The 26,446-nt window shown below is 38.4% G+C and overlaps 1 protein-coding gene across 1 annotated transcript; it reads left to right on the top strand.

Moving 5' to 3' along the window:
* Positions 1 to 322: 322 nt before the first annotated feature.
* Positions 323 to 25,760, top strand: LOC132120323 (retinal dehydrogenase 2-like). Its single transcript, XM_059530051.1, has 13 exons — positions 323 to 603; positions 10,180 to 10,284; positions 10,780 to 10,920; positions 12,101 to 12,230; positions 14,632 to 14,693; positions 15,713 to 15,841; positions 16,192 to 16,305; positions 20,630 to 20,732; positions 21,375 to 21,559; positions 22,913 to 23,077; positions 23,175 to 23,332; positions 23,858 to 23,932; positions 24,025 to 25,760. The coding sequence occupies exons 1-13, from the start codon at positions 487 to 489 to the stop codon at positions 24,095 to 24,097; spliced, it is 1,557 nt and encodes a 518-aa protein (XP_059386034.1). The 5' UTR covers positions 323 to 486; the 3' UTR covers positions 24,098 to 25,760.
* Positions 25,761 to 26,446: the final 686 nt, after the last annotated feature.

Raw genomic sequence — 26,446 nt, 5'->3', positions numbered from 1 at the left:
AATATGAAATAAATGTTATTAAATTATTTTCTAAACTAGTTCTTTACCTTAAAAAGGGTCTGTGTTAACATTCAGTTGTGTTACTGTGTTAAACAATAAAATTGTAGCCTATATTATTTTGACTTGATACTGATCATATAGATTTACGTGAAACACATTTTCAGGTTACCTGACAAAACATTTTTACAGTGCAGTTTACTACTGCCTGTCAGTTGAATTTCTTCCTGATAAATCCTGATACTCCTACATACCGTTGTCTTGAGAGTGGGTGGTATCTCTCTCACTCAGTATGGTCAGAAAGAGAGAGAGAGAGAGTAGGCTAGTTTATGTAAATGCTCCATTTTAATTATATTAGGAGGACGGCCCCATTCTCTGCCCAATAAAAATGGACCAGGGCTGACACCTGGTTATAAACACAGGAAGGATTCCAAAGTAGTAATCGCAAATCGGCAGAAAAAAACCCAACCGGCATCTTCAAGAGACGCAATGACCTCCAGTAAAGTTGAACTGCCAGGAGAGGTGAAGAACGACCCGGCTGCGCTCATGGCATCTCTTCATCTGGTGCCCTCGCCGGTACCCAACCCTGAAATCAAGTACACTAAGGTTCGTGAGACTTTTTTACAACTTCTTGTGAGAATCCTAAAGCTGCCTAAACGGGAAATGCATACTTCGATTAGGTGACACGTTTGATTTGTAGACTAGTGACTGCGCGCAAACAAATCACTGATCAAGAAACGCAACGCGTTGCAACCATGGCATAGATAGCAGGCTCATACTCACGCATTTAAACCGAATGTAGCAGTTTTAGTCTTAAGTTGTCACGGCTCTTAAGTAGGCTACAGTAGATCAGGAAGCTTGTCTGCACATGCATTTGCTAACAAATAGCAAGTTTTGGCTAAATTGATTATTCTTTAGGTGCGCAGTGTAATGATGTGCTATTTGCAATAACCTAAGTATATCGATTCTCTATTCTATTCTAATCAAATCAACTGACTTTATTTGTATCCATAGAAAGAGTGTGAAAGTCCAGATCTGCTGCCCGTTATCTATACTACAGAAGGGCATCGATCATGAAAGTTTTCTCCATCTTGATATAGTGACAAATGAGAGTCCATAGAGCTTTAATAATCTCATTAAACCGATTTAGAAGTTTTGCCTTCAAAAGGTTGTTATTATTTACGACTGTATGCTACTTTACATGATTTTTGGTGCGGGTTAGAGACCCGCCTCTATCTCTCCTTTTACTTCTGTGCTACAGTCTATAGTTCAGCCTAGTAGGCTTTCTAAATTATTCATAATGTCTTTATGTTCTGGACGGAAAAAAACACAAACACACAGACAAACACGCCATATGTTCATTATTGTGATCTTGATCTTGTTTATTATTGTGATCAACTTTTACTTAAGCCCAATGGCAATATTTACAAGCCGCAGCATGTGTACGAAATTTATGGCCACTTGTTTTAAATGCAAGTGTTCAGGGACACGCCTTTAAAACAGAAACTTTGTACACCACTAAAATTGCAGGGTTGATAACAAGTATAACTTACTATGACAAGAAGGCGAAGTATGCCAACTTGTCAAAGTCTGGGCTTTCACATTAATTTTTAGATACTTTAATACTTTTGGGCTTATTCCGATGTAATGAGGTTTCAGCATTAGTTATTACATCATTTTAATGTAGGCATCTTATATTAATCTTTCTGAAAATGACAAAGAAGTGCTGAATCACTCTATAAAATGATTATTAAATATAATCTCTCTTTTTTTGTGGGTAAGGTCATCTTATATTATGCCAGTTTTGACGGTAATTATTTTATTGCCGTGAGGTGAAAGGATAAGTCAAAGTGCAGCGCAGGCCATTATCACCGTGGTAAAAAGAGTGAAGTTCAACCTGAGCAAGAGCTGGAGACACCTATGACTTCACACCCTGCATCTCCTGCTCTCATTGCAGATCTGCTCTCAGAAGCACATGGGAGTGTGAGAAGGATTCATACTTAGGAATTTGTGTGCTGACTGTATGGGTGTGTGTGGGTTGCTGTTTGGGCATTAGTGTTGTGAACTCCCTTCACACCCTTGTCCATCTCCCTCTTTTTCTGGGTCTCTTTCTCTTTATCCCCACCTCCCTCTCACTTTTGATTTTGTGTGCCTGGTGCAGCGCAGCACAGGCTCTGATGTAACAGTCCAAATATGGCCAATCAATACTATTCTTTCAAATGTAGAGCCACGTTTTTTATTATTTGTGTAAGTCTGAGGTTAAGCCATTTTAGAGAAACTCCTTGGAGACTTCTTAAGTTGTGTTTTCTGTGCTGTTAATGAGCAGCGCTTTATGCCAAAGACGCTGAGTTATGGAAATATAATTATTGGGCATACTGAACATTTTATTCCTCTATCAGAGTCAACCACTTATGTAAATACTGAATCATTTAAAGTAAAATAATTAATATCAAGCAATGAAAGCTAATTCAGTTAGTTAATACAATAATCATTACAAAACATGTTTTACAGCAATGAATGGTTTGTTGTATGTGAGCGTATGGTTATTAGACATAGTCATAGTTATATTTTTTAATTTTTTTATTCCAATAATACATTTATGGTGCATAACGCTTCTATTATATTATAGTTATAAGTTTCATTATTCTTTTTTTATTTAAAGTAGTGCTGTCAAATGATTAATCGTGATTAATCGCATCCAAAAAAAGAGACATTGTAATAATTTATGTGTGTACTGTGCATATTTATTATGTATACATAAATGCAAACACATTCATGTATATATTTAAGAAAATATGTTGTTTATACGTCAAATGTATTTAGATATAATATAAAATATAAGAATATAAATATATAAATGTATTTTATAAATACGTTTTTTAATAATTTTTTTAAAATATATATAAACAAGTAAATATTTTGAAAAAATATCATGTATGTGTGTATTTATATATACATAATAAATATACACAGTACACATATATTATGTAAACAAAAACTTTTATTTTGGATGTGATTAATCGCTTGACAGCACTAATTTAAAATTAGATTAACAATCGATATAATGAGTGCTGCAGTTTTTTTTATTTAGTTTTTAATTTGTTCACATGCTAAATTTAAATAACCTGAATAGTTAGGATGGTTTCTAGTACGGTAAAATGACAGTAAAATTGCTATAACGTGAACTTTGTGCTCCCCAGTAAACTTTTTACCCCACCAATTACATTTGTGCCTATTATGTGACGGTTACTACACCTGCATTTGTTACAGACTTCAGATTGAAAACACTGATAGGGAATTTATCTACCGTTCCATGGAACATTTACAACCGAGCTTCCGCTTATCACACCCATATTTCTCAAAGTCCTGTTGTTTGGTGCAGACTCCTGAGCTAAATACACTTTACAGTCTATCAGAATCTTCTCTTGACTCCACACAGTGTATAAAGAGCGTGTTTGACTGGTCACGGGAGATCTAGTCTGCTGAAGGAGTTCTCATTATCTCTTTCTCTGTCTGCTGGCCCACTGGGGCTACTAATGGCACTAAGGAAGCCATAAATTTGTCTCCGGTGATGGCTGGTTATGGATGTTTTCTCCTCTTTTTTTCTCTGCGGATGGGAGAGAGAAAAAGAAAGGAAAGGTTATGTTGATAGGTGTGTATCAGTGTAATTGATTAGGGCCCAGGAGTCTTTTTGAAAGAGAGGTGTTGGATTCCAGCAGGCAGAGTGATGATTTGCTCACTCCATTCAGTTAGGACACAAAAGTGAAGCAGACTCTTGAGATTAAAACCTGGAAGAAGATAGGAAACAAGATACAGGAGATTACTCTCTCGCTTTCCCCTGTGCCGTGCAACTGATAATTGCACATTTGGATAAGATGTGGTTTGCAGTCAGTGGAATTTATCAGTGATATTCAATAAAAATGTACAGATAATCTATGCATAGAATTTTAGGGGTTTTCTAATGAATGTGGTTTAAAAGGTATAATTCACTCAAAAATGAAAAATCTCTCATCATTTACTCACCTTTATGTCATTCCAAACCATTTCTTCTGTGGAAGATACTTTGAAGAATGTTGTCACTATAAAAAAATGTCCATGCAATGAAATTTAATGCAGTCCAAAATATCTTGATTTTTTTTTTTTCAAAAATAAGAGTGAGTAAATGATGGAATTTTCGAATTTGTCGGTGCATGTGTTCATTTCCCTATACTGAGAGAGCTTCATGGAGAAAAAGACACTTGATAGCCATTTGTTGGACCTGTCTTTATATTTATATATATCCCAGCCAGGACAGTAGTATGGCGCTGAGGTGAGGACTTTTGTAAACTAATCTGGGAGACAGCTTGAGTGAATGAGGTAGGTCCCATCAATCCGTCATTGCATGAGATAGTACAGATGGAGTCGGGGGGGGGGGGGGGGGGGGGGGGGTTCTGCTCTAGAAGCTGTCCAGCACGGTGTAATATATGGCCGTGTCTCACTGTTAGGGTCAGTGGCCCTGACTTACGAGAGTCTGTCCCATACCTCTGGAGATTTTCACTTCAAAACCCACCATTTCTTCACATCAAACAGCGGCCAAAGTAGAGCATACACTGAGAAGCTTGATTTATTGTAAGCGGCACAGTGAGGACTCTCTTTCTCTCACCCTCTTTTGCTTTGATTATAATTTCCCCCCTTTCTTACTCTTGATCTTTTCTTCACATCTTCCTCACTGATTATCTTTGGCCTTTGCACTGTTTTTCTCCCTCAGGAACAAAATGCTTGATTTTTCTTTGTATTATTAACAATAGCATGTTTGTTCCAGCTACTTTATTAAAATTTAGCACAGATACGCTAAACAAGTATTATATTATATTATATTATATTATATTATATTATATTATATTATATTATATTATATTATATTATATTATATTATATTATATTATATTATATTATATTATATTATATTATATTATATTAACCAAGTAAGTATATTATAATTTCCATTTTTCGCCGTAAAAAAAAAAGAAATCTTCAGTTGTTTAATTTGTTAAGGGGATAGTACACCCAAAAGTGCACATACTCATTACTTTTCCTCATGTTGTTCCAAACCTGCATGACTTTGCTTCTTCTGTGAGAAATTTAAGAAAAACTGACTTAAGTTAGAAAAATTATGACAACATTTTTGGATGAGCTATCACTTGAACAGGTAATGTTACTTATGTATCACTACCTAACACATTTTTTAAATCTAGATAACGTGATTATTAATCTATAATAATCTATAATATGTTAATTCATAATTGTAATTCATATACTACATAAATATGTTAAATTGATACTAAATATGCTATTGATCATTATATTGAAATACTAAAATATTGTGTATTCTTAGTTCATATCTAACTCATGAACTAATGTTAATAAATTGTTCCTAAAAAGTTTTTATCACTTTAGACTTACATTTTTACACTTTTACTATGTAATGCTAACTAAGATTGACAGTTGGGGTGTCCCTGTCAACCTGCTCTGTAGACTAACATTTGTTGCACAGTTCGACGTTTCACTTGTGGTAATTGCAATGAATTATGTTACAGAAAAGAGAGAGTGAGAACATGACATGTAATCTTAAGCTCCCTCTTCTCCTGTAGCATCAGTAATTATCAACATCTTGAAGTGTGTCCAGATACAGAGTGAAAGTGAGCTGCTCAGGAAAGGATATGAAACTTCCTGTGCAGACCGAGCCCCGTGCTGCAGGTGCCCTGTTAGGATCCCTCTGGCTCTGGAATCCTGGCCTGTTCCACGAAAGCACAGATAAAGCGCACATATAAAAAAGAAATCATTTTACAATGTCCAAAAAAATGTTTGCCATTAAATATCCCTCATGTGTCTGAGCCATTAGAAGGTGCTGGCGGCCAAACAGATGTTTTGCTGGCTGTAGTATGAGCTTTGGCATCCTCCATCCGCGTTCCTGCTCCGCTTCCTCCTGCAGTTGTGCGAAGCCTCCAGAGAGCTCGCCAGGGCAGATGAGAAACGGATCAGTGTTCTACAACTGCTAGAGTCATTCGAGTCACCCCCCAAAAAGACCCTTCTCTAGCTCTAGCACTCCCTGAGGAACAAAGTCGACCTCCTGCTTTTGTGGCCGATAACCCTCTTTCCTGTGTGAAGTAATGCTGGTGATAAAAATCTCAGCAATAAGGAGCATAAGCCTAGTGATGCTGTCATCGTTCGCCGTGGGACCCTCTTTCACAATCTGTTTGTGATAGGCACTGCATATCTCACCATCTAATTAGCTTTGCAGACGAGCGCAGTCAGCACCGTGAGACTGACAGCTTGAATCAAAAAACATGGAGTGATTCTAAATGTTTGCAGCTGTCTTGTGCTGTGGCCTGCGCGTAAAATCTCAACCTTTCCGTACTCTGTCCGATTTCGTAACAGCCTGTAGTACAATGTGTTAGCGTAGGATGAACTGGCAGCGCTTCTCTTTCTGTTTGTGTACGGCATCAAGTGGCTGTTTTGTTTACAAGATAATACATTTTCTGGCCCCCTGCTGTTGTAAACAAAATCTAGTTGTCACGGCTTGGCGGTTAGCTTTCATACTCAACTCAAGTTTGAAAGTACTTCAGGCACTCTGCCTCAACAAACTCCTCCATGTTTTTAGCTTAGCCACACTGAACAGAGTTCAGAGTAATTGTTAAACTTTTAATTCAACAAATATTATTACTGTTTGACAACTGAATATAATTGTTTATAGACTTTTTTGTCATGGTTTGTCGAACATGCTTACACTTGAGTCAGGTTTGTCCCTATTTAGCAATGCTATAATTGAAATGGTTTTATGATTTTACAAGGACAGATATGGACCATAACTGTGTCTACACTGAAATGGAGGTGTTGGCATGTAAAATGTTGCATAATTTTAGCTTTAGCTTATTTTGGTGTGCTAATTTCCTAAAATGGACTAAAATGTGGAGATTTAAGTCATTGTTACCTGTTTTTTACTTCAAGTGTTTAAATGACATTTCTAACAGGTAAAAAGTATTTTTTGCTAAGTAATTGTGTTAAAAGTATTCAGTTTCAATAGTAAAATACCAATTCCCCTGAAATAATGCTTAAGTGTAGTAATGAAGTACGATTACTCAGGTTCTTTAGAGCCCTGTTGAAGCCTCCAGCAGGGTTTCGGAAAAGAAGCGGTGATCAATATGATTTTTTGCACTTTTGCACTTGCGTTCTTATCCCTTTTCTTTAATCAAAGCCCAAGTATAAAGAAAGCTTGAGAGTTGATTTACTGCAGCAGCCTGTCGCTCTTTATCAACATTCTCAATGGGAAGAGACAAAAGTCCGAGAGCCCCCAGAGCTCAGGGAAGACTGGGCCAAATGGCCTCTAATGGTCGCCTTTTTCTAGTCATGATTTAGATGGTGGCCCAGTCCGCGGCTCACCCAGCATTCCCCTCTCCTCCGTTCCGGGGTGCCGTAAGTGTGGGGTTACGAAGAGCATAAAGCTACCCACCGTCTGCATTCTTCCCCGGCCCACTGGCCTGTCACAGTCTGCCCCTGATTTAAGGCATTCCTCTACAGTGGCTTCTATAAATTTTTAAACTAATTCGCTCCTCTACGGGGCTTTCTGTTTTTGTAACAGGCCCTCGGCTCGACGAGGCCACTGACACTATGAAGTGCTCCAAATGAGACTCAGATTAAAGGTGGCCCCCTTAATGCAAGATGCCTGTGTGGAGCGAGCGAGAGAGTGAGAGAGAGAGAGAGAGAGAAGGGAGTCTGATGAAAATGTTTCAGAGAGGAATCAGCACGGTACAGACTGATACCTAGCCTGACCAGGAGTGATTTATTCATGCCAGTTTTAGGGGAGACACAGGCACGGGCCTGGACCGCCTCCAAGTCTACTGGCATTTTATACCTGTTCTAAAGTAAACACGCCTCTTGGTTTACAGCCAGTTAAATTGTACTTAAGCCTGTAAGTTTACATTAGTAAACATGTTGGAGAGCTTGAGGAGGCCCAGGGCCCCGGTTCACTTTGAACCAGACGTCTTCCTCTATGCAGATGACAGGAAGAGTAAATGTGTTTAATGTAAGAGTAAATGTAGAGCTCACTGCCAGCAGATGGTTTAACACCTTATCTGTCACCGGTGTGTTGAAATCGGTTTTAGGTGCCATCTGTTTGCGTAAGTTTTCATCTGAATATTGAAATCTCACTTGCCTTATGTGCTTGTTGTGTGCATAGAGAAAGATGTATTTTTCTTTTCTACTTTATCGAGCTTGAAAAATCCATCTTTTGGAATCTGAGGCCGTTGTTTTACGGGCCACTTCTTTTAACGCATCACCAGCGCCAGAGTGCAGCCCATGTTTTATGATCTCGTAAACGAGCAGTGATGTTGTGAAATGTATTTTTGTGTCTATTTCTGCATTTGTGTGTGTATCCATGCACTTCTATCTGTGGGCGCATTTGTGTGTCTTGTGTGTCTGATAGGGATTTATCTCTCCTTTCCCCCACCTCTTTCTGTCTGGTTGCTGGATCACTCCCAAGAGAGTGATATTGGGCAGCTTTGCAATAGCACACGGTTCCCAGAGATTCTTCTCACACCACAACCATGAAACACACAGGGGGAGAAAGACTGTCTTTTTTAATTCTGTGCATCATCATGAAGTTACTAACTAACTCACAGTAATTCCTCAAGGGTCTAAAGGTTCACATTTTATGGATGGTGTTTGACATATTCTGCATTAAAATGCTTCATTCTCATGCAAACAGTTGTCTTGTGTTGTTACAGCAATTTTAAGTAGTGGTGGATAGAAAAGGTATCTAAATCATTTACTTGAGTAAAAGAAGACAGGAGTAGAGCTTATTGATTTGAACTCTGGGGTCTCGCTCCAACCAGTACAATTTATGTAAGATTCTGCATAAAAGAAATTGCTCAAAAGAATAATTTGTTCAAAAATCCTATCTCAATATATAAACTGATATACAGTACAGACCAAAAGTTTGGACACACCTTCTCATTCAAAGAGTTTTCTTTATTTTCATGACTATGAAAATTGTAGATTTACACTGAAGGCATCAAAACTATGAATTAACACATGTGGAATTATACATGGAATTATATACATTACATAAAGTGTGAAACAACTGAAAATATGTCATATTCTAGGTTCTTCAAAGTAGCCACCTTTTGCTTTGATTACTGCTTTGCACACTCTTGGCATTCTCTTGATCAGCTTCAAGAGGTAGTCACCTCAAATGGTCTTCCAACAGTCTTGAAGGAGTTCCTCGAGAGATGCTTAGCACTTGTTGGTCCTTTTGCCTTCTGTCTGCGGTCCAGCTTACCCCTAAACCATCTTGATTGGGTTCAGGTCCGGTGACTGTGGAGGCCAGCTCATCTGGCGCAGCACCCCATCACTCTCCTTCTTGGTCAAATAGCCCTTGATGCCTTCAGTGTGAATCTACAATTTTCATAGTCATGAAAATAAAGAAAACTCTTTGAATGAGAAGGTGTGTCCAAACTTTTGGTCTGTACTGTATGTATATAAAGTGAACGTTGTGACATTTGCCAGATATGGTAACCCATACTCAGAATTGGTCCTCTGCATTTAACCCATCCAAGTGCACACACACAGCAGTGAGAAGTGAACACACCCTCGGAGCAGTGGGAAGCTATTTTTTCCAGCACCCAGGGAGCAACTGGGGGTTGAATGCCTTGCTCAAGGGCACTTCATCCATGGGTATTAAGGGTGGAAGAGAGCACTGTTCATTCATTCCCCCTACATACAACTCCTGTCGGCAATGAGAGTCAAGCCTGTGACCTTCGGGTTACAAGTCCAACTCTCTCACCATTAGGCCACAGCTGCCACCCCCCCCCCCCCCCCCCACACACACACACACACACAGACACACACACACACACATATAAGTTGTTTTATTATTATTGATATCATTGTTTTAATTTTGTATTTTGCGTTCTTTATTTTATTTTTTATTTCAGTCGCTGTTTAGTCATTTTTTTATTCATATTTCATATTTTTATCATATTTGTTTCATTAAATGTTTATTCCAAGAAACTTTTGATGTGTGCACCAAAACTAAAAAAAGACATTGTTACTGTCTACCACTGATTTTAAGTAATTATTATAATTTTTTAAAATGGCCCCACTGTTGTGAAAACTTAACTGTATATTTCTCTTCTTTCCCTGTAGATTTTTATTAATAACGAATGGCATGATTCTGTGAGCGGTAAGGTCTTCAGCACATACAACCCGGCTACAGGGGAGAAGATCTGTGATGTCCAGGAAGCAGATAAGGTGTGTGTGTGTGTCTGCTTTTTTAGCATGCTAGTGTGTTTGTCAGCAAAGTGTATATTTGGTAATTGGTCAAACCATTGCCAGAAACAGGTTTGGCACAATTGCTCAGCTGGACTACATTTAGTCGTCCAGCACCGCTATTGTGCTTCTCACTTTCAGCCTTCACTCAGCATGAATAAGCATCCAGAATTGAAAGAGAGGGAGGGTGGGAGGGGGCTGTAGTTCAGTCTAATGTGGTTAAGCAAGCTAGAGGCTGTAGTTCCTCTCTGTAAATCAGGCAGAAAGTGTGGAAACAGGAAACAGGGACCCCCTAAACATGCAACTGGGGAAGTCATTGAGACTTCCGGAATGAATGGATTTCATTTGTCCCAGAGGTGGACAAACACCTGTTTACAGGATAAAGTTATATCATTAAGTGCTCTCCTGTCTCTCTCCTCCTCTTGTTTCTATCTCTTTCTCTCTCTGTCCGTTCCCCTCTCTTTGCCTTTCTGTTAGGCTGATGTGGACAAAGCCGTGCAGGCTGCGCGTTCGGCCTCCTCTCTGGGATCAGTATGGAGGAAGATGGATGCATCTGAACGTGGGAGGCTGTTGTTTAAGCTAGCTGACCTGGTGGAAAGAGACAGTGCCTACCTGGCTGTGAGTACTTCATCCAACACAAAAACTAAACTTCTACTTAAATGATTTTGGGGGAACTTGGGGGAAATTTTTTTTTGAAGCATGGCTGCTGGTTAAGCTGGTTTAAGATGGTCATGAGCTGGTCCTGAGCAGGAGCTAGTTGCTTAGGACCATCACACGACCAGTTAAGGACCAGCTCAAACCAGCAGCCATGTTTCAAAACGTACCTAACCAGCATATGCTGTTTTTTTCTGCTCAATTATAAGTAAAATATCTGACCAACGCTCTCTTGTTGACATCGGTCTTGACTCTCTCATAACTATCACCTTCACTCACAAACCAGTGTTCATCTGACCACACTTAAACCATGTCTCATTCTAGTCAATGCCAGTTCTCGGTGAGTGAGAATCAGATTTAACAGGACAGAGCCATCTGAGCAGACAAAGGCGCTCACAACAATAAGCAAGTGTTGAATGAGTGGGCCTGTCTGTCTGCCTCAGGGTTATTCAAGCTTCATGGCAGGAGCCACAGGAGTTGTTGTTTTTCTAACAATTTTGATTTGTCATGCAAATGTCTGAAACCCATGATGATGACAACGCTGAGTTGAAACACATGACCTTTGGGCGCTAACGATCACTTAGGTTAAGAGGGAAATGTTAAAGATAGGTATTGTTCCGTTTCTTGATGTGCTTTTATCTTCAGCGTTCTTCTGCCCTGGACATCTGCTTTTACTTCACACTCACAGAGATGTGTCTAAAGAGACAGATTCAGAAACAAAAGTGCTATGTTTGTCTTTGTGCATGCAGCTCTCTGCCGTTGCCATTTTGAGAAAATATCTTTCATGCTACAGTTTAGACTTGGTCTTAAATGGACTGAAACAAAAGATTTTCACCATCCAGCTCTGAACAAGTGTCAGAGCAAATTGCTTTGAAAGAAAAATGCGATGTCCATGTGGTTACAATCACTCTTTATATCAATCTAATCCCACGTCGATAAGGAATCATGGCTGGCTGACACAGAGATAACAAAGTCAGGTCTCTGGTGATGGCTATATGAGGATCAGGTTTCCTTGGGGAGCAGATGGAAGTGTGTGCTTTCCATATGTTTAGTATGAATGCATCATGGGGGGGTGTCAGGTTTAATATCTATGAGGGATTTTTCATCACACGCCCACACTCTCATCTTCCTTCTCTCCTCCCAGACCCTGGAGTCTCTGGACACTGGGAAACCTTTCCTCTCCTCCTTCTTTGTGGACCTCCAGGGAACCATTAAAACTTTTCGATATTTTGCTGGATGGGCAGATAAGATCCACGGTTCCACGATTCCAATTGGTAAGATGATGCTCATCCTGTCATGAACTCTCACTGTAGAATTAGACAGCATTTAAATTATGGAGGTGTTTGAAGGGGTCGGGGGTCTCATCACTCTAAGGATATCAAAACAAAAGTCTGGAGTCTTTAATGTAGATTACATAATTTTTTTTTAGCATTTTAGTAACCACTAAAGTTAGCCTGGATGCAAAGTTTCACCTCACAGTGAACAGACACTCATAAACAGAGTAAGGACAGCAGTGGAAACATAAATAATGTAATTATTTCACGTTTCATTTTAGATTTCTGAAAATTTTATTTAATTATGAAATATCTATCTATCTATCTATCTATCTATCTATCTATCTATCTATCTATCTATCTATCTATATATATATATATTTTTTTTTTTTTATTATAACATTTATATTAAACAATTATAACATTTTTATTAAAAAACAAAGTTTTTTTATTTCCTATAAAATAATAAAATAAAACCCTTTGTATAAATCCTTACACATACTTTTTTCTACGTGTAATTGTGCGTATATGTATACGTACACTATCATTAAAAAGTTTGTGGTCAGTAATTTTTATTTTTCTGAAAGAAATTAATGATTTTATTGATTAAAGAGTATTAAATTGATTAAAAAAAGTATAGTAAAGATATTTATAATGTTACATACGATTTCTACTTGATGTTGTTTTTTAAACTTTATATTTATCAAAGAATAATTAAAATAAATATATCACTGTTATCAACTGTTTTCAACATTGGTAATGATAAGAAATTATTCTTAAGCACCAAATCAGCATATTAGATGGTTTTCTGAAGGATCTTGTGACACTGGAGACAGAGTAATGGTGCTGAAAATTTAGCTTTGCTGTGAAAGGAATAAATTACATTTTAACATAGAAAACTTATTTTAATTTTAATTTGCTCATTTCAATTCCCTATTTGCACTGTATTTTTGATCAAATAAATGTAATCTTAGTGAGCATAAAAAACTTATGTCAGAATCATAAAGTGTATATTTGTTAATACATTTCACACATAGAGGATGGTACATTATATATATACAAAGTCACATAATGCCACTGATATAAACTGTATGGTGACACAGCAATGCAAAACAGACGTTTTGTAGAGCATGGAAGACACGAGCGCACTGGATTGGAAACTGTCATTCTGTGAATGCAGACCAGACCTTTAGGTGCAGGCCCATCCCAGACATTTCTGGAAGTCTGACCTTGAGCAGAGAGACCACAGCTCTAAGCCGAGGTAGAGCTGTGTTTTCTCTGAGGCCTTCAGGAGATGTTGTGGGGTTATGAAGGTGCACTGAGGGTAAACAGACGAGGTCCCGTAACAGTTATAAATCTGAGTGCTAATGGCTGCCCTCCTGTGGAGCGCTGCCATCGGTGGAGCACAGTGACAGCTACGGGGCCGGGGGGCACTACGGGGCACGGGGGGGCACTGGGGGTCTGTTCTGGCTAATTTAGTTGTTTGAAAGGAACGCAGCAGGGAGCCTGGAGACTACGGGACAGCAGTAGACTTGCAGCTCTGATGTCACAGTGCAGCCATTAGTGTGCAAGTATGTGTGCGCAGGGAAGACTGTGGAGCCGCCATTCAGGGCCCCCCGTCACATGGGCCACATGGGTTAGAGGGAATCGAGAGAGGTGTCCGCCATCGGGCGTCCCTGTAATTATTGTGCATTCCAACACTGTCTGTCATCATTTCTCAGACGTTGGCTCACACTCTAATATTTGCGCTTATGCTGTCCTATACTGTCCTTCACATAAAGCAGTCATTCTTGTATTTGATAATATCTCCCTCATATTCACTCTCTCATCTTACACAAACAAGCACCCATGCCGCTGCATGCTGTTATGATACGATTTTCACAGCGGGAGAAATAAAAATGAAGAATGGAGGGGGAAAGAACTGTAAATCCCCCTGTCAGCGCTGGAGCTCAGCACTGGGCCTTTGTTGTGTTGCTAAACCAAACTTGCATAGTGGGAACTCACAGTGATTTGCTTTATTTCATTTCCAATCTCATCCATAATAGAATTACAGCACAAACAAACAGAATGTGTGTTTTCGGCCTTCTCTTATCTGGCCACCAAGTGAGATGAATCACTGGCATGCCTCTCGTCCAGATGCTTTACGCCAACTGCATGTTTCCACAGCGAGGAATAACACAAAAACATGGTCTTCTGTAGACAGTGATATTATCGTAAGCTCTTTTGCTTGAAAAGTCATCTAATGTGAACTTTTCTGTGTAATGTATTTATTTTCACCTTTTTATTTAATTGTATCAGTCTTGATTTATTTTCTAAGCACAAGTATAAAGTGTATTTGACACCATTTTAGCCTGTGTAGACTAATACTATGGTCCCTCTTGTTTTTTTTTCTATCACACAGATGGAGAATATTTCACTCTAACCAGACATGAGCCCATTGGAGTTTGTGGACAGATTGTTCCTGTGAGTGTTTTGGCCCAATTTTAGATTTTCCTTAATGGTATATTTTGCTTAAAAATTCACAGTTCTTATAGGGAGCTATTTGAACCCCTAGTGAGGGATGTCGGGCTTGTTGAGCTTTGGGTATGGTGGTTTAGTTTTTGGGGAAGTCCTGTTTAATTTAAAGTTGGCTTAAAATTATAAGGCTATTTAATAAATTCATGTATTGATCTTATTGTGAATGATTCATCCATGCCTATATAAATTTTGACCTTGTGATTTTTTTAATCTCAAAAATAAACTCAATCTTCAGTTGAAACGACAGACTTCTTTTTGGTGGCATTTGATAGAATTTTCCAATTCTGCTTAAACCCTTCCCCTTTTACAAACCTCTGCAAGCTTACATTCAGATCTGCATCCATCCATTCAACGAGTGGTAGATTTAACCAAGTTCCCACCGTAATTCGTTTCACTCAGATGTACGCCATGAAACTGCAAAAGAAAAATATCTGCAGCTCCTTCCATTACGCTGTAGTTTTAAAATATATTGTTCAGGTTCCTGGAAGTGTTTGAGGTTCTTATTAGTCACTGTATGGTTGGCTACAAACAGGCTGGCAGGAGGGGGTCATGGCCAGTGCCAGTGAGGCAGAAAAAGGAACTGAGAAATAATGAAAGAGAAACGCATGGGTGAGTGGGAGGTACACTTGAAGGACAGAAATAGGAACGAGGAAGCAAAAAAAAATTTTTTTGTGACAATGAAGTGCTTACTACTCTAGACCTCGTGACACGATAAATTACTTCTTTCCAACAGTGCAAATATTCCACTGTAATCCGGTCTATCTAACAGGTATTTCAGGATTGTAGGAGACTAACAGGCATAAATTACTGGAAGACTGTATCACTCTGTTTTAGAAACATTCAGTTTGTAAATGAATCTGCAAGAGTTTGAAATCATTAGTAAAGGAGTTATGCTCTCAAGAAGCAGAGGTATGAGGTTATCTGAACGAGCTCCCACAGTAAGTTTCTGACCTATATCTGTACAGTGGAACTTCCCCCTGGTGATGACAGCATGGAAATTGGGGCCAGCGCTGAGCTGCGGGAATACTGTTGTCCTGAAACCTGCTGAGCAGACCCCTCTCACCTGCCTCTACATCGGTGCTCTGATCAAAGAGGTACAGCAACATGATTTTACAACATTGTTTTGAATGACCACATTACATTCATAATACAGCCATAAAATGATCAAAGTGATAAAAAAAGCAACATCAACACACATTCATGCAAATGAGTGCTATTTCGTCATTCGTTCCCAACTGCACCCAGACCTTTGTTGTTCTGCCTTTCCCTTTCTCTTGGATTAAGAGGCCTATTTTCTTCTCTTCCTTTTGAAGTTCTGTCCATCCTCTCTCTTCCACAGGGCCTGCAGGGAGGTCGGGGTGGGTCTGGATTCCCCCTCCACAGCCTGTGGTGTTCTTGGCTCAACTCTCGTCTAAAGCTTTTTCCTCTCGTACTGTTTTCACAGGCTGGGTTTCCACCGGGAGTCGTCAATATTTTGCCAGGCTATGGGCCAACCGCAGGAGCCGCGATCGCTTCGCACATGGGCATAGACAAAGTGGCGTTCACAGGATCGACTGAGGTAATTTTCCTATCGGACAAATGGAAGAATCACACCCTCTTCGCTCATCCTCCTTTCCGATGGTATGACATAGGCCCTGTCCCAAATGGCACTTTTGATGTGGACTCGCAATCTTGTGGTCTTCATTCAGGCATCAGTGAAGTGCGCAAGACTGCAGGGTGTCACATGAAACTTTTTAGGTAACTTTTTAGTCCATGTGTCAAAGTGCAAACTTGTAGAGTCATTTGGAACCACTGGGATATGCAAATATTTTACTTTTAAGGGTACTACAGCTTGTCACTGGGAAAGTACCCTTAAAAGGACAACTTTGTACCTTATTTACTCCTAAAAGATTCAGAGAAGTACCTTAAAGGCCAAATTATAAAAAGAAGAACACAACAAAAGGGACAGCAGTGAGAAAATAGCAGTTAAGAAAGCATGTAATCATAGCGATATGGATTTGTTTACTCTTGTCTGACCTTAGCAGACTGAACAGAAAAAATGTACAGAAGATTTTCATGTTAAAACGGAGCACCTTTTATTTAAAGGTGTTTACAAGACCGAGATTTGGCAAGATGTTTTAAATTCTTTAAACAAACTGCTTTTTGGTCTGATATTGTTAAATTACATCATTCTTCAATTCCACTTGATAAGTATATATTGGGTCCTTTTGGGTACATATTACTAATTTAAGGTACTAATATGCACCTTTTAGGGGTAGGTAAGGTACAAACTTGTACTTTTAAGAGTACTGCCCTTTGTGACTAGCTACTGGACCCCTATAGGTATTTTTTTTTCTTCTGACAGTGAAGGGTTAGTGCATTTATACCCCATTACTAATGAGAAGCCTGAGGAAGTTGTGTTTATAGGGTTTCTGTCTGCTGTCTCATACTACACATGCTCTCAAACCGGACCACCTGGCTTTCCAAAATCATTTCTAATAAACAGGTTTTAGGTGGAAATGGCAGCGAGATGTTAATCCACAGGTGGTCCGTCAGAAGCACGGCACAGAAACAAGGATTGGACACAATGCCCCCACTTCATATGTACTGTTAACGTCACCATGTTAGGCACAGAGAATTTACCGTTTGAAAACAGGCTTCACTGACAGCGACATAATTCTGCTGTGACAGCGTATTTTAAACAGCGATTATCTCTAGCTACACTTGCCTCGCTGGTAAGAAGCCTTAAGCCCCTAATTCAATTACAGCCTCTCATAAATCAAACTTTTTCAGTGTATGTTTTGATCTGTTCTTACACTTGTAGCATGTGTTTTGTTATTAATTGAAGTGTATTTTTTGATGTTCAGAATAGACAGAGCTAAAGCTTAGCATTAGCATTAGATGACCGGAAAAGTGAGTTTGTTTAAATGCCTAGTTATAATCAAGTTACAGCAGATTTTTACATAGTGGAGCAACAGTTTATCTGTCTGTCCAAGAATACGTAAATATTTAAAGAATTACATACAGGAATTACCCGTCTTCTTTGAAAGAAATCACATGATGCACATTATTACGTTATCTGGGTCTGTCTGTTGGTCTGGCTTTGCAAAAACTAAACTGTAACTAAACTTTGAATGTGCACTACCTTTCAAAAGTTTGGAGTCAATAAATTCATTTAAACTAATTAAAACTTGTATTTAGCAAGAATGTATTAAATTAATTAACTGACAGCAAATACATTTTTATATCGGCCTATGTTAATGTTGCCATTAAATTCTGTTTCAAATAAATTTAATATATATTAAACTTTCTATTCATTGTTTCCACAAGCATATTAAGCAGCACAGCTGTTTTCAACATTGATAATAATAAGAAATATTTTTGAGCACTAAATCAGAATGAGGATCATGTGACACTGAAGATATTAAAAGTTATGGCTGCTGAAAATTCAGCTTTGCCATCAAAGAAATACATTCAATTTTAAAATATTTTAACATGTAAAACACTTATTTTGAATTGTAATATCACACAATGTTAGTGTTTTACTGCAATCTGGATCAAATAAATGCAGCCTGGGTGAGCATAAGGGAATTTTTTCAAAAATATTCCAAACTCTTACCGAAATCAAAATGTCATTGATAAAACAAGAATGCAGTGACTGAGAAAGAAACATCAACAGACCACACAAATCCTCATATGATCATAGCGTCACTCTGAAAATGGTCCCAACCCACCCGTTTTCACCCACACTTCCACTGACTGACTTTCACAGGAAACTCATCACTATACACCCCACCCTCTCGCCCTTCCTCTTCACTACTTTATTTCTTCTCTTCACGTCAGCACTGCTGCTGTGGGTGATGCTGAGCTCTACTCTGGACTAGATTAGGCAGCCCAGATCTCTCATGCTGTGCATGTGTGTACATACACAGACTCTGAGTCACTTCAGCCGTGTGTATAAGGGAGGACTAGGCCTGGGATGGGGTGCGGGGTTCCAAGGGAGTTAGGCATTCTGGTGTATTATGACAATGCTATTTGTGCTATTTCTGCTATTTGTGGAGTCTAGCCCCTTTGTGACAAGTGTGCAATGTGATTTCTTTTTTATCTTACATAAATCAAAAAGCACATTCAAACACATTTTAAATGGTTACAAACATTTTATACATGTATTATTATTATTATTTAATTTAAGATTTTTTCTTGTTTTACTTTCACTTTTTATAACCTTTTTTATATACATAAGTGAATATTATATTTGTATTTAATGTTAATGTATCAGTTCAAGTTAATATATTCATTCATTTATTCATTCATTCAAAAACAGATGTATGAATAATAGGCTATCACTGGATAGTTATACACTACTGCTCAAAAATAGTCAGCAGTAAGCAAGTCTTTTAAAATATAAAATATATCAATACTTTTTTTCAGCAAGGATGCATTTAATTGAGCAAAAGTGACAGTAAATGCATTTAAAGGCTGTCATTAAAGATTTGTATTTAAAATAAAGGATGTTCCTTTGATCTTCTATTCATCAATTCCCATAATAGTATTCAACAGCACAGCAGTTTTAAACTGTGGTAATTATCACAAATCAGCATTTTAGAATGATTTCTGAAAGATCATGTGACACTGAAGACTGGAGTAATGGCTGCTGGAAATTCAGCTTTGACATCATACAAAATAAATTGCATTTTAAAATATATAAAAATAGAAACCAGTTATTTAAAATTTTAATAATCTTACTATTTTAAACTGTATTTTTGCTAAAACAAGCGCAGTCTTGGTAACAGTACAGTAATATTTATAATACTCTTCATTCAAAAATACATAAAAAATTTTAACGACCCCCAAACCTTTGCACTGTAGTGTATATTTAAAAACTAAAGTAGCTTCCCAAAACTGAGAGCAACACCCATATGCATATAGTATCTGTGAGAGGTAGGCGTTTATGTTCGTGCATTTTTTCCACTGAGCGAGCATGTCAGAGGGAACTGAGGAGGATTGTTTTCCCTTTGTCTTCTCCCCTCTTCCTTTCTTTTTCCGCTATCTGATGGAAAACAGATAGAGAAAATATTCTCTGTCAGTAAGTATGTTTTGCGGAAAGGAAAAATGTACAAATGTTGGTTTATGGTTAGGAGTGCTGCTCACCAGCCTCTAAAACGCCGAATTGGCTGTGAAGAGTAAGACGTTTTCTCTTTCTCTCTCTCTCTCTCACACACACACACATGTGCAGTTGGAAGAGAATAGTTTGACGTGAGCATACTGTTCTCTGTGATGTGAAGCAGTGCCATGGACAGCAGCTGTGCGATGTCTGCAGTGCTAACACAGGCCTGAACAGCATGTAAGATGAGAGCTAGTCCACTGCTAATGTGGAACTTTAGGTGAAAAGAAGTGTGAAATCCAGTTGGAAGAGAAGAGATTCGAGGAAGAGCAGCATACGACGTGGAATTATGAAACGGTAGACTCCTGTTAAAAAGAAACGTGCTCCTTAATCTCAGAGTAACTAAAACCAGACAAATAATTACTACATGCGCTTTCATTTATGCACTAACCAAGCCAATAAATGCATTTTAAAGGTCTTGTTTCACTGTTATTTTGTAGCTCCAAACAGTGTTGAGCATCCTAAACAAACCTGCGGTCGGTTCTTCCTGTTTTCGATTAACCAGCAGATACTGTTGCGTGTAGGACATTCCATTCTCTTTGGCTGCCACCGTATGCATTAATAGATATTTAAGATGTGAGCCCAATCTTGTGGGCCTTATAATGGTGCTGGTAGCCTTGTTGAAGGGGGGCTTCTCATGCGACAGGATTTATTAATGACAGCAACCCACTGATCTTGAGATTTAGTAAGACTCCTCTGTGACGTCCTGGTGATTAAAGCGACTCTTCTCTCTCCACAGGTAGGCAAGCTGATCCAAGAAGCAGCAGGAAAGAGCAATCTGAAGAGAGTTACGCTAGAACTCGGGGGAAAGAGTCCCAACATCATTTTTGCAGATGCTGATTGTAAGTATTCAGGCACTGTTTTACGGCTGGCCCCGCTGCAACAGTTTGTGCACAGGTGCTACTCCACAGACTCTCACATCAAAGACCTTTGGGGATCTTTTAGAGCTGTGGCTGGGCAAAAAAATGGAGTGTCTTATGTTTCCAAGAGGCCCATATTCGTTCAAATGAGCTTATCTCACTTCCTAAACCCTTGGCCCTTATTGTATCTAAATAGCCCACCAAACCAAGGCACAAGTCAGAGCTTTTAAACGTTTTCAGCAGCCGTGAGCACGGCCCCCATAAATCAGCTGAATGGACCCTGCCCAGACGCATCACACCACAGCCGTAAATCTGCCGGTTCCCATTAACCCTTCAAATGCCACAGTCTGTTACCCTTTTCCCAGGTGTCCCTTATCCCACACAGATGCACATACTCACATGTATGCGTGCATAAACACAGACACACCAGAAAAAACTGGAAAGAGATATGTAACAGCTGTTTAACTGGAAAAGTATGGCTCCAAGTCCATTAATAATTGACTTATTGGTATGTAGGGGCTACATTGCTCATTTATCACCTGTTGTTTGGGCTGTTCTTTGTTTAATTTAAATAATAGTGCATTGCTGTCAGATGTTTAATATTGTGTTTTCTCTCTTTCTCAGTTGAGCTGGCAGTCGAACAGGCCCATCAGGGTGTTTTCTTCAATAGTGGTCAATGCTGCACCGCTGGATCCCGTATCTTTGTAGAAGAGCCCATTTATGAGGAGTTTGTGCGAAGGAGTGTTGAGAGAGCACAGATAAGGACAGTTGGAAATCCCTTTGACCCAACCACTGAGCAGGGACCTCAGGTAACACCCTGTTCATTGCTTAAATATCATAAATAATTAAAGTGTTCCTATTATAGGCAAAGAAAGTTTAATATTTTGGTTTTGGAAGACCCCCAACAACAGGTTGTCAAGCATGTAAGGTTTAAAAACATTTTCATTTTCTTATAATATGCATTTATTTTTACCTTACTTGCTCAACGACTCCCAAACCTTTCGCTCAATTATTTATTTTTCCAAACCCCTTCTTTGCGTGACGCCAGTCTTGCGGTGATTGGTCCGACTGGTCTCATTTTCATGTCATCATGCCTGTAATGCTTGATAAAGCAGCATTTGTGAGCACAGTGCTGCTTTGTGTACAGCATTACCAGGGAAACTGCTATTTTTACTGCTCTAAAAGTGACACCTAGTGACAAAGAATGAAATTGCATTTTCATTCGGACCAACGCTAAAAGACCAACAAGTGGGCAAGCAATATGCTACTGTTTCATGTTGACGTCAGTTGATTCTTTCTTTTGAGAGACAGTAACTTTATACACGTGCACTTTCAGATTTAAAACTTTGCAGGATGTTTTCATTCACTAAGAGCTGTGTTGAAAGGTCATTTTCAAATATCCATAATAGGGGCACTTATACTTATACCACCGTTCAGAAGTTTGGGTTCAGCAAAGAAAGAAAGAAAGAAAATAATTAAAAAACTAGAGTGTACTTTTATATGTACTTTTATTCAGCCAGGAAGCAATAAACTGATCAAAAGAGACAGTAAAGGTATATATAATGTTACAAAAGACTTCTATTTAAAATAAATGTTCTGTTGAACTTTCTATTCATCACAGAATCATGTAAAAAATGCATCACTTTTATCACAAAAATATTAAGGAGCAACTGCTTTCAACGCTGAAAATACAAGAGGTTTTTTTGAGCAGCAAATGGATGCTTAACATTCAGCTTAGCCATCACATTAATAAATACAAAATGTTTAATAATATTAAAATAGAAGACACTTATTTTAAAATGTAATAATATATTGTAATAATATTTCATATTACTGTTTTTACTGCATTTTCTAAGGCAAACCTTACCGACTCAAACTTTTGCACGGTAATGTAACGGATATGCTATAATATAAAAATATATATACCTAAATAATATTTTTAATCTTACAAAATTATTTCAAAATTCATGTCATAACATTTATCATTAAACAAAAATTTTAATAAAAAAATGCAGTACAATGAAACATTAATAATCAAAAAAAGACATATTATCTGTATAATCTACCCATTTTATTATTAAGGTCTGGTGCCTGTTCCAGTAGTCAGAGAAAATAAAGAGACAGGATTCAGTAGCTGATCATCTCTGTGTTGACTGTGTCAGGTGAGTGTGGAGCAGCAGAGTCGTGTACTGGAGCTGATTCAGAGCGGCATCACTGAGGGAGCTAAACTGGAGTGTGGCGGCAAAGCTCCTCCTTCTAAAGGCTTCTTTGTGGAGCCCACAGTCTTCTCTGATGTACAGGACCACATGCGCATTGCCAAGGAGGAGGTAAGTTTGATTGATCTCTGACTCCTGAATCTAACTTGGAATATTAAATGTTCAAAGTATTACAATAAATAAATTATATATTTTATATATAAATTAGATATTTGGGCCAGTTCAGCAGATTATGAAGTTTAAAACTATTGAAGAAGTGATTGAGAGAGCCAACAACTCAGAATATGGTCTGGCAGCAGCGGTCTTCACCACAGACATCAACAAGGCCATGAGTGTCTCTGCAGCTCTGCAGGCCGGCACTGTCTGGTAAGAGTTAAATCACATCAACAGATCAAATGCCATCCACTTGTTTTGTTTTGGCCCCTAATATCATTGTTATATGCATATCTTAACGTGCGCACTGCAAAAAAAATAAAAAATAATTTTCTAAAGTATTTTTGTCTTGTTTTTGTATTAAAATATCCAAATATGTCACATGCATGTCATGCACAATGCCATAAGATACAGAGTCTTTTTTCTTTTTGACTAGTAGTTTTAGTGAAATTCAATGTTTTCTCACCTTTAATTTCATTTCATTTATTTTTTTCACCTATTGGCAGATATTAACTGATATTTTTTTTAGAAAACAAGACTTAATACCTTAATTCATTAAAAAATGATCAGATCTTTTTACTGTAAGAAAAAAAAAAAACCTGACCTGTTAATGAACATTTTGAATTCACATGATCTGCAATTCTGTGTGAAAATGAAAGATTTCCATAAGACCTGAAATCGCACTAATATGTCACAGAACTGAATGTAATATTGTGAAATGTATTTTTTGTTGTGCAGGATCAACTGCTATAATGCCCTGAGCTGCCAGTGTCCTTTTGGAGGATTCAAAATGTCCGGCAACGGTCGTGAACTGTAAGTGCATTTATAAATAATATAACATCACAATTGTGTTTTCTATACATTTGATTATGTTTCCACTGACACAGTTCTTCTTCATTTTCCAGGGGTGAGATCGGAATGAAAGAGTATACAGAGGTGAAAACCATTACAATGAAGATTTCAGGGAAGAAATCCTAAAACACAACTATTTACGTTCCTAGCAGCGGGAAGTCTTCCTCTGAGGTTAACCACTAGCCATTATCCTTTGGTTGTCTATAGTGGTAAAACACCACACACAGTAACCACCCATCACTTCTGCATTGGAGCTCCTCTTCTCCTGCATCTTCGTAGGCTGTTGTCATGAACTACCTTTCATCTCCATCCCACGTCCACTAGCAGCTCCACATCCACACCACAATTAACTGCCTCCACCCATTCCAGCTGTGGCCTCCTTTCGCCGGCTCCACTAACCATACTAAAGCACTCGGAGTCCCGGTGAAAGAGGGCTACGCTTCTGACCACTGCACCAGCAACGTGCAGACACTAACAGACCACGACCACTCTCTCTGATGATCTCCCACGGCAAGTGAGGAGGAGGTCTGTTGTGTCTGAAGGGTGCCATTCTCAAACCTCATAATTAACTTGCCTTTCCACTGGGTAGAAATCTAGTAGGCATTTTCGTTTTCACTAAGACCACTGAAGCTCTCTATCTCAGAAAAAAAGATGTTTTCTTTGAATGAGTATTAATTCTAAAATTTGTGTAATTGCTTTGTGTTTTTATTTTTCATTTCATTGTTCGGTTGTTTTTACTATGTGTAACTTTGTCGATGTCTTGACCAATGTAAACCTCAAAAAAAAAAGAAGAAAAAAATATAAAAAAAATCTTTGGTGTGTATTTTTGACAAATGATTCCTTATTGATGCCCATTTATTGTTAGGTTGAAAGAATTATGTACTATGAATATAGAAGTTAAGATATAGAGTAATTTCTTCATTAAAATGTTTTACTCAAAGGCTTCTCTTGAAGGTGATTTTCTAATGGTCTTGTCGCAGCATAATGACTGAGAAATTATGACTGAGGAAAAAAAGAATCATTAGTAAAAGACGGGGGGTGGGGTTGGTGCTTCAGCTGTTGCATTTTCAGATGACTTTGAGTATTGCGATTTATGTCAACCAGGGCGAGAACAGGCTGAGTCAGAAATTATTTGGTAAGAGATCTTCAGATATGAGCAACGTGAGCCAGATAAAAGAAGCACCCAGTAGTGCAACTACCTTAGAAGTTGCATTCCCAAAGAAACAGTCACAAAGGATTTTCCCAGCAGCCCAGCCAATCTGCTGATATCTTTAGTCAGACCAACATGCATGATGAAAAGACTTGGCTACGTTACACAACACTGGTCTGGATCTGGAAGAGCAGAAAAGGACAGCACAGAGCTTTGAACTAGACCAAAGAAAGACCACTAGAGTGATAGTTCGCCTTCCTGTGGATCGCATGGAAATTAGTCTGAACCATTTCCTAATGAGTTAGTATGTGACAACAATCGAAGAACAAAAGTGGTTTGTTTCACCTCAAAGAGAGTGTTGCATGTTTTCAAGTGTGAACCCATCAACACAGGAAAGTGTTGGAAGGTTGCAGGCGAAAGGCCTTACAAGGATTGTTTAATCCATTTGACGTTGTTGCACAATGGTGTCATCGACCCTTCCCTCCTTCGGAGTCTATTGAATAGGATTTATAATCCTCTGGAGTCTCATATGATTACAGTGTACCAAGTTCACGCCGATATTTCTACATGACAGTAGTGTAAAATAGCTGCTTTTTACTAAGAAAAACATGATAAATCAATAAATGGCGTTATTACAGACTTTATGTGTGAGTTCATTTGTATGACTCTGGTAGTGCATAGTGAATTCAAAATGTGAGAATGATCACAATGATCGCTTCTCTTTCGGGATCCAGATTTCAACCAGCTTGGACTCTGCCCAAGCTTAAATGGCGAGACGGCATCCATCATGATCGGAATTACAATATCTCTCCTCTGAGACATACATTTATTAGATGAAGTACTTATGGAGTCTGATAAGTATCATTCAGTGATCATTAGCCTATGCTCTTTCAGAGGATTTATGGTCAAATAGATCCATATAACCTTCCTTCCCATCTACTGAACCATAGGATGAATGAAACATTTGTGTATTATCTCTCAAATAGGCGCTGGCGTACATTTCCAATCCAGTTAATCTTCTCTAAATAACTATGGATTTTCTCCACTTTGCCAAAAAGTTGATAAAACTAATGCATGGCACATTTATAAATGCAGATGTTCTAAAATGAGATTGCAACATTAGACACCAGAATGTGATCATTTGTCTTCATAGAGATAAGCGGAGAAAGCTAAGCTGGTGGGAACTGGAGAACTGCAGAACCCTTTACAAGCTCCTCCTCCAGAGGGAGACACTTCCTCCCCTTCTGCCATATCTCAGAGATCAGTTAGAATCACACAGTAGTGTGTTTGGACCGCTTCAAAATCTCCTTCAGTTTGTCTCATTC

The sequence above is a fragment of the Carassius carassius genome, chromosome 3 (genome assembly GCF_963082965.1).
Source record: "Carassius carassius chromosome 3, fCarCar2.1, whole genome shotgun sequence".
In the NCBI taxonomy this organism is placed as follows: Eukaryota; Metazoa; Chordata; class Actinopteri; order Cypriniformes; family Cyprinidae; genus Carassius; species Carassius carassius.
The sequence above is the reverse complement of the archived record's forward strand: the minus strand, read 5'-3'. Positions and strand labels throughout refer to the sequence as shown.

Excerpts from the sequence above, each read along its gene's own strand:
- LOC132120323 (XM_059530051.1), top strand. The coding sequence starts at position 487 with ATGACCTCCAGTAAAGTTGAACTGCCAGGAGAGGTGAAGAACGACCCG. Across the intron at positions 12,231-14,631 it reads CGGTTCCACGATTCCAATTG|ATGGAGAATATTTCACTCTA; the intron begins GTAAGATGATGC and ends TCTATCACACAG. Across the intron at positions 23,933-24,024 it reads TCCGGCAACGGTCGTGAACT|GGGTGAGATCGGAATGAAAG; the intron begins GTAAGTGCATTT and ends TTCATTTTCCAG.